General features: G+C 60.1%; 1 protein-coding gene across 1 annotated transcript in view; it reads left to right on the top strand.

Annotated features, from left to right (window-relative positions):
- ZNF444 (zinc finger protein 444) overlaps positions 1 to 7883 on the top strand; it is an 8615-nt gene extending 732 nt beyond the window's left edge. The window contains exons 2-4 of the mRNA XM_040251812.1: positions 3898 to 4234; positions 6175 to 6259; positions 6857 to 7883. Of these exons, the coding sequence (XP_040107746.1) occupies positions 3923 to 4234; positions 6175 to 6259; positions 6857 to 7437 (978 nt within the window). The 5' untranslated portion in view covers positions 3898 to 3922 and the 3' untranslated portion in view covers positions 7438 to 7883. The remainder of the gene's footprint in view (positions 1 to 3897; positions 4235 to 6174; positions 6260 to 6856) is intronic.
- The last annotated feature ends 5011 nt before the right edge of the window (positions 7884 to 12894 follow it).

The following is a 12894-nucleotide window of genomic DNA, read 5'->3' as shown; positions in this document are numbered from 1 at the left end:
GGAGGGGCGGGGCGGAAGGGGGAGGGGCGGAAGGGGGAGGGGTGCGGAGGTCGGAAGGGGGAGGGGTGGGGAGGGGGTTGCGGGTCCCAGGGGCGGAGAACGCCGCCGGGGGGTGGGGAGAGTTGGAAAAGGAGAGGGGCTGGGTGGGGGAGGGGACGGGCGGGGGCGGGGGCTGGCCCTGCCTGGGAGTCTGGGGGCGCCGGCGGGGACGGACCGGGTCGGAGAGGTTTGCGGCAAGGGGCTCCGGGGAGGGGGCGGGCCCGGGCCCGGCGCGGGCGGGGTGCGGGCGGCCCTCCGGCGCGCGGGTCTCTGCAAGCTGGGCGGCACTTCGGCGGAGCTGTACCTTCCCCGGGCCGGGGCCAGCTGCCCTCCTCCTTTCTCTCCTGCTTGGGGACGCGTGCCCCCCGCTCCCCTCGACAGCCTGATTGGTGGGCGCGCCGCGCTGCAGGGCTGTGTTTGCTCTCCTGGTCGTCTGCGGCGGCCCTGCCGCCCGCCTTCTATTTCCCCTTTCAGCCCCTGCTCCCGCGGGTGCTTGGGTGCAGCGCCGGCGCTTTTGTTGGAAGCGGTGTCCCCGGCACCGCACAGAGTGACGGGAGTGGGCAGCGCGGAGGCGGGTGGAAGGGCTGGCTTGGCGCCCCCGCGCGCGCCCCGCAGCATTTTAGTTTTCCGTACGTCTTGACTTCCTGAAACGTCTAGGTTGGTCCGACTTTCCCCATTTTGTAGCCCCGGAGACGGAAGATTCAGAGCGTAAAAGGTGGCGTGCCTTGTCCTAGGAGGACTCGCTGGGAAGGTGGCCCTTTGGTCTGAGTAAATATTAGTCCAGTGGACCGGTGGCTCCCCAGCAGGGCCCCTGTACCCTTGCCCTCGCCGCCAGGGAGTCGTGGAAGTTTCCGGGACACATTTTTGGTTGTCACAATTGGGGAGACACTGCTGGCATCTGGGTGAAAGAGGCTGCAAAACATTGGCCAGGTTAAAAGTGGTAGCCAGGCAGGCACGCTCCATCCAGAGCCTTCTGATTTATTTTTCCGTCTTTTTTTTAAACATTTATTTTGTTTTGTGACTATTTTTTAAGTTTTTTTAAATTGAAGCATAATTGCTTTATAACATTGCGTTGGTTTCTGCCCTACCTCAGCGTGCATCAGCCATAGGTATGCATATGTCCCCTGCCTCTGGAACCTCCCTCCCCCTTTTTTGCATTTTTTTAAAACTTAATTTATGGAAGTTTAGTTGATTCACAGTGTTCATTTCTGCTGTCCAGCAACGTGATTCAGTTATACACTGCTGCAGTCTTGTTTCATACTCTTTTCCATGTTGGTTCATCGCAGGATTGATGATGAACCATATCATGATGGATTGGGACCCTGTGCTGTGCAGTCGAACCTTGTTGCTCTGTCCTGTGTATAACAGTTTGTGTCTGCTAATCCCAGTCTCCCACTGTGCCCCTCTGCTCCTCCCCTTGCAGCCACGCTTTAAGGCCAGTGTGAGTTCAGTCCCCGCCACTTCTTAGCTGGCTGATCAAGCCAGCTTAAGTCTGAGAGGATCTTCCCTACACAGCAGACGCGCACAGCTGGGCACCAGTAAAACTTTAATTTAAAAACAGGCTGTGGGCCAGTGGTCTCAAAGGTTTTAAGCTCAGGACCCCTTTATATCTTAAAACAATTTTTGAAGATGCAACCCCAAGCACTTGTTCACATCTCTGTGTCATCTCAGAAAGGAAAGCTGAGAAAATCTCATAATAGTAATTCATTTAGAAATAGCAGTTGACTTTTCCACATGTTAACATAAATAGCACTTTTTTCTCTTAAATTTTTTTTTCTTTTTTATTGGCGTGCAGTTGATTTAGGGCCTCCCTGGTGGCCCAGCTGGTAAAGAATCTGCCTGCAGTGCGGGAGGCCTGGGTTCGATTCCTGCCTTGGGACGATCCCCTGGAGAAGGGAACGGCTGCCCACTCCAGTGTTCTGGCCTGGAGAACTCCATGGACTGTAGAGTCCATGCGGTGGCCAAGAGTCGGACACGACTGAACGACTCACTTTCATAGTTGATTTAAGGGGCCTCCCAACTGGCACTAGTGGTAAAGAGCCCATCTGCCGGTGCAGAAGACCTAGGAGATGTGGGTTCAGTCCCGGGTTGGGGTGATTCCGCAGGAGGAGCTAGCAACCCCCTCCAGTCTTCTTGCTGGAGAATTCCGCGGACAGAGGAGCCTGGCGGGCTACAGCCCATGGGGTCCCAAAGAGTCGGCACGACTGAAGCCTCTTAACACGCACGCACGGGTAGTTGATTTACAATAGTGTGTTTCTGCTGTAGAGCAAAGTGAATTAGTTACACAGGCGCATATCCACTCTTGTGTAGATTCTATTCGGATATGGCTCCCCGTCCTATTCACTAGCTTCGTATCAGGTCTCTGTTCTGTGTGTGGTAGTGTGTATGTGTTAATCCTAATCTCCCAGTTTTTCCCATGCCCCATAACGGTTTTTAATGAAGAATAACCGTGTTTTCCCAATGAAAAGTTGGAAGGATGGCATCACTTGTCTTTGCACATCTCTGTGACCCGAATAGCTGGGTTCCCACGGCCAGCTCTGCTCTCTGCTGAGGCCCCAGGGTGGGGGTGGGGGTGAGGGGCCTACCACATGCTCGGGAGAGAAGGCAGGGAAAGGGACTGGTAACTCTGGGTCAAGAAGCATGTTCTCACCTCGAGGTAGCCGCGAAGGAACTCCAGGGTCCCTGGACTGTTTGAGGACTGTGGTTCCAGGCGGGGTTTATTTGGGGGCTGCGTCCTTCTCTGACGGGGTGGGGCCGCTCTGGTCCCTGCAGGGTCCCCCGCAGCGTCCCCACGGGGACGCTAGATGCCAGCTGTGCCGCTCCCAGCATCCCCATCTGGCCATCGGCAATGTCCCCAGACCATTCCAGCTCGCCCCGCCCTGGAGCCCTGCTCTGTGTCTTCAGTCCTCAGGACCGAGGCCCCTGTTTTGGGAAGGGGACGAGGAAGCGGGGGGACGCAGGGCTCCCTGGGTGGGAACACTGGAGCGGGTGGCCATTTCCTACCCAGGGATCGCACCCGGGTCTCCAGTGTCTCCTGCGTTGGCAGGCAGGTTCTTGACCCCTGAGCTGCCTGGGAAGACAGTCCAGTGAGTCCGCGGGGAGGCTGGAGGGTCTTACAGTCAGTCCCCAGCATCTCCCAGCTCCCAGACTGTGCCTGGGGGGCCCTGTGCGTGTCGAGGCCTGACCACTGCAGACCAGGCGGCTTCAACCACAGACACTTGATCCTTGTGGCTGGGAAGGCGGGGATCCAGCCGGGATCAGTGCAGGTGGACGGGGGTGTGTGGGGAGGGCCTCTCCCCCGTCTGCGAACCCTGCTTTCCCTTCCCGCTGTGTCCCCCCAGGTCGGGGGCAGAGCTGCCCTGTCCTATGAAGACAGCCACACCCTGGGCCCCACCACGACGACATCACTTCACCTCCACGTCCTCCTCAAAGCCCTGGCCCCGTGGACAGTCATGTTGGGGCCGGACAGTCATGTTGGGGCCGGAGCGTCCACATGAGCCCCAGGGGTGGAGGGGGACGCTTGTGTCCACCCTGGTTAGTGAGGGAGAGGCAGGGCGGGGAGCGCTTGGGAGCCGGCAGCCTCCGCCTCCGGGGTGTAGGATCGGGTGCGACCACCAGCATAGGAGGTGCTGATGACAAGGCCTGGGTGCCTGGGCACCGGCGGCCTCCGTGCGCGCGGCCTCGCTGGGTCCTCGCGGGGAGGACGCAGGAATGGGGGAGAGTGGGGACGGGCCCACAAGCGGCGGGCGAGCCCTTCATCCCGGGGGGCGGGGGGGAAACAGGTACAGGATCGGGCGGCCAGCCCTCCCACGTGGGGCCCCCGCCCTAGTGCGCCCTGACCGTGGCCACTCCCCGCAGGCGCCGTGACCCCGCCACTGGCCCCATGGAGGCGCTGGGCCTGGGCCCCGTGAAGCAGGAGCGAGGCGCCCCCGAGGGCCTGACCGCCGACTCGCCGTGGCACCGCTTCCGCCACTTCCACCTGGGCGATGCCCCGGGGCCCCGAGAGGCTCTGGGGCTGCTGCGCGCGCTCTGCCGGGCCTGGCTGCGGCCCGAGGTGCGCACGAAGGAGCAGATGCTGGAGCTGCTGGTGCTCGAGCAGTTCCTGAGCGCGCTGCCCACCGAGGTGCAGGCCTGGGTGTGCAGCCGCCGGCCGCAGAGCGGCGAGGAGGCCGTGGCGCTGCTGGAGGAGCTGTGGGTGAGCCCAGGGTCCGCCCTCCGCCTGCCCCCGGGTCCTGGGTCCCCCTGCTCTCCCACACTCCCCCCTCCCCCCTCCGCGCTCACCCCTGTCCCCTCCACTGTCCCTTCCCTCCTTACCCCCATCCCTACCCACCCCCGTCCTTCCTCTGCCTCCCTTATGCTCCCCCCTCCCCCCCTGCCCTGGGTCCCTCCTCCCCCTCCCCCGGGGTCCCTTCTCTCCCTCCCCCATGCCCACCCCCTGCCCCCCTCCGCCCTGGGTCTCTCCTCCCTCGCCCCCATCCCTCCTCCCTCTCCCCTCACGCTCACCCCTGTCCCCTCCCCTGTCCCTTCCCTCCTTACCCCCATTCCTCCTCCCCTCGCTCACCCCCTGCCCCTGGGTCCTCCCTCCCCCTACCCCCACGCTTGCCCCTGCCTCCAGCCCCCCACCAAACTCCCCATGGAGACACCCCCAACAGGCTCCTCGAACCCTGAGGTCCATGGTGTGGTGGCAGTGGGGGGAAGGGTCAGGCCTGCCTTGGCGGTAAGGGACCGTGGGTGCACAGACAACCTTGAGCAAACTTCAGGTGACCATCAAGGACAGAGGAGCCTACCGGCCCGCAGACCAAGGGGTCGCAGAGAGTCGGACACGACTAACACCGCCCCAGGCCCACCCTTCTGATGACTGATGCAAGTTCAGGGCCCCTGGACCACCCTGAGGACTGACCCTGCCCTGCCCACAGCTGTGGTTGGTCCTGGCCGAAGGACACGGGTTAACTGCTGAGGAGAGGCGGCAGGGAGAGGCCAGGAGGGTCTTCCCGGGACCCAGGGGGCAGCGCCAGCCCTGGGCGACAGCATGTGGCGGGGCACACGGAGGAGCGCCAGTGGGAGTGCTCCTGAGCTTCCCGCCTGGAGGTGCGGCAGGCTTCAGCCGCATGTGGGCGCTTGCCTGCATGGGCCGGAGCCTCCGCCGTGAGTTAGGTCCTCAGAGCGCCCGGCGTGGCCTCAGGACCCAGTCTGGCGGGACCAGCCGGCCCAGCGTTCCCTGCCCGGCAGACGGGAGCAGAGGGCAGGCCTCTCTCTGGGGCAGCCCGGGTCCTGCTGCGCCCAGAGGCTCAGCCCCACAGCCTCGGGGCTGTAGTGTGACTGGCCTCGCGCGCACTTGAGAGTTGTCCTGGGGCCAGTTTCTCCCTGCCGCAGAGCTGTCCGTGGGATTCTCCAGGCAAGAATACTGCTGTGGGTTGCCATTACCTACTCCCGAGGATCTTCCCGACCAGTGATGGAACGCACGAATCCTGCATTGGTGGGCACATTCTTGACCACTGAGCCACCTGGGAAGGCAGGCCGGTGACAGTGACTCCACCAGGAGGTCCAGGAGGCCTTTCCAGGAGAAACGACTCCACACAGACTCCTCGAGGAGCCGCGACCAGAGCGAAAAGGAGCCAGAAGTCGCGGGTCTGAGGCTGTCTCTCAACCATGGGCCTCTGGCCGTGCCACGCTGCTCAGAGCCGTCCACGGGACGGCTGGGAAAAGCTCCTTGAGTTGGTCCTGAGTGGAAAGTAGCCTCTGTGTTTTCCTTCTGCATCTTGTCTTGGAGCTGGCACAGGGCATCGAGGCTGAAAGCAGGGTTAAAGCGGCTCCCATCAGTGGTCTGCCTGTTGGGTAACAAACCGCCCGAAGCGCAGTGGCTCAGAGCAGTAAGCAGTCCTGGTCTCCGCCGGCCCCGTGGGTCGCGAGTGAGGGGCGCCCGCCCGGGCCCCTCAGGAGGCTGCCGGGGGCGGGAGGACCCGCTGCCGAGGTGCTCGGTGGGAGGTCTCAGGCCTCGCCATGTGGGCCTCCACGAGTCTGTCCATGGAGGACTCCAGCCCGGCAGCCGCTGCCCTCAGAGCCCGTGGCAGGACCCGGAGGGCGGGCAGCAGGGCTCCATCTTCTCAGCTGGACACGTGGGGTCTCTGGTTCCAGGGACCAGCGACGAGGGCGCCTCAGGATGCGACCGGAGGCTCCGGGGTCGGCGTGGGAGAGGAAGCCGGTGGGGCGACTCCCTCAGGTGAGCAGCCCCTCCTTACGCACCACGCTCCCCGCTTGTCCGTCACTCACGCGTTCAACGGACCAACCCTCTCGCGCCGGACCCCGCCCCGGAGGGCCCGGCACACAGGGCCGGGGGTCAGACAGGACGGGAGCACCCGCAGTGCTGACCTCCCGTGGCCGCCTCGACACCCCGGCGTCACCAGCCTTTCCCTGCAGCAGGAGGCCCGGCACAGAAGAGACTAACCCACCCGGAATGGGCGCCTGCTGAGCCAGGGTTGTGTCCCGGGAGCCTGACCCCGGCTCTGCACCCTGATTCTCACCAGGCGCCTCCTTGGCAGCCTCTGTCCATCCCCCCACAGCTTGTCTCTCCCCACCTGCCGGCCCATCCATCTTTCCCCCAGCCCACTCCCCACCCATCAACCAGTCCGTCCACCCACCCAGCTTATGCACCCCCAGTGCCCATTCATCCCCCTGCCCATCCGTCCTGGCCGTGCCCATGAACCACCCTGCCCTCCGTCCTTGCACCTGTTGGTTCACGCCCCATCCATGAACCATCCTGGCCCCGGCATCCGTGAGCCAGTCCATGGCTGTCCTGATTCTGAGCTTTTACCTGCAGGAGATGCGGCCCCCAGGACTGAGGAACCGGCGACGGCAGACGCCCAGGCCGCGCGCCCCTACAAGCAGGAACCAAGCAGCCCCCCGCTGGCGCCGCCAGCCCCGCCGGCCCCCGGCCTGCCCGCCTTCCTGGCAGCCCCGGGCACCACGTCCTGCCCCGACTGCGGCAAGGCCTCACTGAAGCCTGCGCACCTGCTGCGCCACCGGCAGAGCCACTCAGGCGAGAAGCCGCACGCCTGCCCCGAGTGCGGCAAGGCCTTCCGGCGCAAGGAGCACCTGCGGCGCCACCGCGGCACGCACCCCGGCGGCCCAGGCCCGGCCCTGCGCCCGCTGCCCGCGCGCGAGAAGCCGCACGCCTGCTGCGAGTGCGGCAAGGCCTTCTACTGGCGCGAGCACTTGGTGCGCCACCGCAAGACGCACTCGGGCGCCCGGCCCTTCGCCTGCTGGCAGTGCGGCAAGGGCTTCGGGCGCCGCGAGCACGTGCTCCGCCACCAGCGCACCCATGGGCGTGCGGCCGGCGCGGGCGGAGCGGCCCCAGGCCCCGAGGGCGCCGCGCCCTTCCCGCCCTGGCCCCTGGGGTAGCTCCGGCCGCACGCCCGGCGCCTCTGCCCTGGCTCCGCACCCCGGTGCCTGAGCCCTGTCGCGTGATGCCCTGAACTTCACTCTCCGGGTCAGCCCCCGCCCCGCCCTCGTCCTCGCAGTCTCTGCGATGTGAGGACGCCTCTGCGGCCCTCCCCACCCGGAGCCTAGTCAAGGACCTGGGCAGGGGTGGGGTGCCGGGCTGGAGGAGCCTGCAGGGAGGGGACTGCGTCTCGTCTCGACTGGGGAGACCGCCCCTTGCCCCTCCCAGGACGGGTGGATCGCGGCACGGCTCCGACAGGACGACTCGGGTTCCGGCAGGGGTATTCGAACTGTGGGTCCTCGCCCTGCGACCGGCCTGTCAGGCAGGCCCGGGGAGGACAGGTACCGGAGACTGCCGCTGACCAGCGTCTAGAGAGTGTTAATAAAGCCGCTGATGAGTTGTGCAGACTGCGTTCTGTCCAGCCTGTCGTCTGGGAGGGGCATGGTGGGCCCCACCGGGGCCCCTCCCGGCTGGCAGGGCCCTGGGAGTCGGCACAGCCCAGGGCCCGGTTCCTTGTCCTTGAGCCTAGAGACTCGATGAGCCCTTGAGAGGTGACGGTGAGTTCTCCTGGGCTCCCAAGCACCCAGTGCCCGAGCCTGGCCGGGCTTCTGCTGGCGGAACCCCACTCGGTCACGGCCCTCGTTTCACTCTGCTAGCCCCTGGACCAGCAAGACCCAGGCCACGGGGCCCTGCCATGTGGCTGCGAGGGAGTCTGAGAAAGCGACTAGCTGGACTCCGCAGGTGTTTACAGCCAGAGCTGGGCCCCACCTTCCGAAACCATTAACAGCTGGTGGAGGCGGGGCCTCCAGGTGGTCTCCAGGGTGCCTAGGGCAAGCACTCAGGCCTCGGCATCCACCTTGTGGGACGGGGCTGATAACGCTCCCGGAAGGGGCCGGCCCTGGAGGTGAAGGTAGAGGCCTGCCCTTCTGGCCCGCAGAGCAGTGACCTTCGCAGGCGGTCTCTGGCAGGGCCTCCTTCCACACCCCGGGGTCCGTGTGGCTACGCCTGGCAGAGGAAGTTGGCTCGGAGAGGCCACGTCTGCAGCCAGACGGGCGAGGGGACCAGAGGAGGAGAAGTGGGGGTGTCTTCCCCGGAGCTGGGGTCCGAGGACGGGGCTCTGCCAATAGCGTGCCAAGTGCCAGCCCCCAGGCCCCGCTTTTGAGCACTCAAAGCCATCAAGTCCTTGAATCGTCAGAACCCAAGGAGACGAGCGCTGTGGTCACCCCACCGCACAGATGGGGGAACCGAGGGATCAGAGGGGTGCGTGGCCGCACCGCTGTCGGGGTCTGAAGCTGGCGGCCGGGGGTGCAGGCGGGCGGAGGACCCCAGGTTCGCGGTGTGGCAGCAGCGTCCGGGGCCTCGCGTCCTGTCCCCTAGGGGACCCACGCGGACTGCGGTGCTGGCCCCGCACAGCGGCACCTGTGTAGCGCGGTGTACACGCCGGACGGCTCGGATGTCCATCCAAGGAAGAAGGGAGGTGCCTGCACACTGTCCAGGCAAACCCCCAAAAGGAGGTGAGAACCCGCTGCGCAGCCTGGTAACATCATGCCGCAGTGTTGAAAAACAAGACCTCCAACCCCGGGCTCCTGTACCTCCTTACAAGTGAGACTGAATCGGGCCAACAGCTGTTACGGAGAGGGCTTGGGTCACCACTCCTGCCAAGTCAGAGGTTAACCTGAGCACAGCTACTTAGGTGTGGGACCACGTTTATTCTCTCTGGTGGAGGAGGGCACCCAGATGTGGAGGGCCACCGTCCGGGTGGGGCATGGACCAGCTTTGAGGAGCCACGTTTCTTCAGCACCCTGCTCCACCAGCCACATGGCCTTGGTCCTTCCAATCCTCTTACAACAAGCTGTGCGTCCTGGGGGTCTGTGGTAAAGGAGCCCAGAACATCCTCAACCCAGCTTTGATATCTATTGGTATGAGATTCTTTGTTTGCTTCGTGTGTGTGTTCTTTCTTTTACATTTTTTTAGGTTATGAAAGCATGATAACACGTTTACAGGAGACTTCGAAAATACAGAACAAGGTTACGTGTAGTTCCACTTGCTGTTCAGTTGCTGAGTCATGTCCAACTCTTTGTGACCCCATGGACTGCAGCACGCCAGGCTCCTCTGTCCTTCACCATCTCCTCAGAGTTTGCTCAAACTCATGTCCATTGAGATGGCGATGCCGTCCAACTATCTCATCCTCTGTTGCCCTCTTCTTTTGCTTTCAATCTTTCCCAGCATCAGGGTCTTTTTCCATGAAAAGTCCCACTGTATATTACCATTATTTTTTAAGTAGGTAAATTAATATTTTCATATGGAGCTTCAATATCAAACTCTCAAAAATTAATGGAATGAATAGACAGAGAAGTAGAAGGATATAGTAGACCTGAAAAGCACTATGAACCGATTCAACATAATCAAGATTTAAACAGCTTTCACACAACAGCAGGATACAAATTCTGTTCAAATTCCCATAGAGTGTAAAGCAGGAAACACTGGAACATATCCAGGGACGTAAGTTGCAAAAATTTCATGATCTAAAGGTATTGAAATCAGAGTCCATTCTCATCACTGTGGAATTATGTTAGAAGTCAATATCAAAAGACATTCAAGAATAACCCACATGTTTTCAAGTGCAACGTAACATTTACCAAGAGAGATCTTTGACTTAGCCATTGAAAGCCTCAGTGAAGCTAGAAAACTGAAAACACACAGAGGGTGATTACAGAGAAGAAAGCATTTAGAATATGAGATGTATGAGATTTTAAAAAATAATTACAGCTTTATACTGAATACTACCTGAAGCCAGAGGCAATGAACTAGAGGTACTCACAGAACCACAACTTTCTCTTTAACACATTGTGAGCATTGGGTGGGGGGAGCCGGCAGCTAGAGAAATGTAACCAGATCTATAGTATGACCCCACTCCACTCAGAAAATGACACAGCAGATTTTGAAAGAGTCCATAAAAGAACTAAAACAAAAGCCAGGTACAACCAGGTCATCCGTGGGGAGACAAAGTCCGCAGACCTGCAGTTTCCCAAAGTCGCACAGTCGGCCAGTGAGACACGAGGATGTCTCCCAATGGCCTCTCCCTGAGTTAGGGCGACAACAGAATGCTGACCCCCGAGTGCCCTCTTTTCTTGGTGTGAGATGGTGAGCGCGGGAGAGGGAAAGTGGGGAGGGTTGGACCCACACTGGGTGATTTCTGGGCGGGAAAGGGAGAAGGGGTCTTAACCCAACCCCAACAGTCACACACCTGTGCCCTTTAGAGGCTTTATTGTGATCCCTGGATCTTGGTGCGGGATGAGGAAAGAGGGACCGAGGGAGACACAGGAGCATTCAGCACAGTGGACAGAGGTGTTTGCTCGAAGCTGAGCCGCAGGGAAGAAGGCTGCCTGCCACCCCGCACCCCGGACGTCTCTCCGCACCTCCCTTCTCACCCCGGACGTCTCTCCTCACCTCCCTTCTCAGGCGGAAAGAGAAGGGAAGCTTCATGGAGACTGTATACCGCTCGAGGACCTCCTGTTCGCGGCTCTACTGTACGTGGTACGTGCTGTTTCTGGACAGCCACTCCGTCCTGTCCGACCCTGCAAATCCAGGACTGCAGCCCGCCAGGCTCCTCTGTCCATGGGATTCTGCAGGCAAGAAGACTGGAGTGGGTGGCCATTTCCTTCTCCAGGGGGTCTTCCTGACCCAGGGATCGAACCCACGTCCCTACGTCTCCTACATTAGCAGGGGGGTTCTTCACCACTAGGACCACGTGGGAGGCCCTTTATTGTGTGTATGTGCAGAGAATCCTCTGATAAGACTGAAAAGACAAATATGGCTCTAAAACTTTAAATCTTAGCAGACTTTCACGAATGCAAAGTCGCTGGACCACACATCACACGAATATGGGATTTTAGAAACTGCCCAACTCAAAAGAGGTAACGTGTGAAGAATATAATTTGAAAAGTTACAGGCACCCTGTGTTCATAGCAGCAGTATTCACAATAGTCAAGACATGGAAGCAACCTAAATGTCCATCAGCAGGAATGGATAAAGAAGATGTGGTGCACATACGCGATGGAAGGCTACTCAGCCATGAAAAAGAACGCAGTCGTGCCATTTGCAGCAACACGGATGCAACGAGAGATCATCAGACTGAGTGGACTAAGTCAGGTGGGGAGAAATACCGAATCCATGTGATATAACTTGCATGTGAAATCTAAACTACGACGCAAATGAATCCATCTTTGAAACAGAAGGAGAATCATGGACCTAGAGCACAAACTGGTGGTTTCGGGGGAGAAGGGGCTGGGGGAGGGCTAAAGTGGGAGGTTGGGATTAGCAGACGTAAGCTTTCACATATAGGATGGATAAACAGCAAGGCCCTACTGTATAGTGCAGGGAACTATGATAAACCATAATGGAAGAGAACTCTTAGAGCATTGTGCATATATATATATATACATGAAGAACTGACTCACTGGAAAAGACCCTGATGCTGGGAAAGATTGAGGGCAGGAGAAGAAGGCGGCGACAGAGGATGAGATGGCTGGATGGCATCACCGACTCAATGGACATGAGTTTGAGCAAGTTCCAGGAGTTGGTGATGGGCAGGGAGGCCTGGCTGAAGTCCGTGAGGTCGCAAAGAGTTGGACACGACTTGGTGGCTGCACAGCGACAGTGATGACAATGCGTGTGGAAATAACTGAGTTGTCTTGCTGCACAGCCAAACCGAACACAGCATTCTAAGTCAACTAGAGTTCAGTAAAAAAAGTTGAAAAAAATGTCCGCACCTTCTTGCCCACTCGCCCGTTAAAGGCTAGGCCATGCTGTCCCTTGAACTCTGCGTCCTGGCTGCTGTCGGCTTCGGGACACCGGGACGTGCCCACCTTTGCAGGCTCCAGGATGGATCAGCACGGACCGCCCCCCATCCCCCCGACCACCGCCTGACGTCACTCCACTTGAGGCCCCGGCATGAAGGCACCGTCAACAGCAGCGATGCTTTTCACAGGCTGCCCTCAACATCCTGACCCCTTCTGGACTTTACTGCATTCTGACTCACCAGCTTCTCACAGAAATGTGCTTGAGGGGGTCAGCTCAGAAATGACGCTTCCTGACCGCGGGTTCCTCTCCCGCTGTCTCTCGGACATCTTGCCCCTTCTGATAACATGATTGTCAGCCTCAGCCACCCATGCCTGTTTTAAAAATCCACCAATTCTCTCCCTTCTCATTCAATAATTCAATTAGGTCTTTCTTTGGCACCAGCAATGCTTGCATCTTTCTCACTAAACTTCTCTCAAGATAGGTGACTCTCCCAGGTGGAGTGAGGGCCTTCCTATAGTGCGGGCGGAAGGTCATCTGGAAATATATACTAAAAACCTAGGAACGGAGACTTCCTAGAGGGGCCTGGCGGGCTACAGTCCATGGGGTTGCAGAGT

This window comes from Oryx dammah, unplaced genomic scaffold, assembly GCF_014754425.2.
Source record: "Oryx dammah isolate SB20612 unplaced genomic scaffold, SCBI_Odam_1.1 HiC_scaffold_13, whole genome shotgun sequence".
NCBI lineage: Eukaryota > Metazoa > Chordata > Mammalia > Artiodactyla > Bovidae > Oryx > Oryx dammah.
The sequence above is the reverse complement of the archived record's forward strand: the minus strand, read 5'-3'. Positions and strand labels throughout refer to the sequence as shown.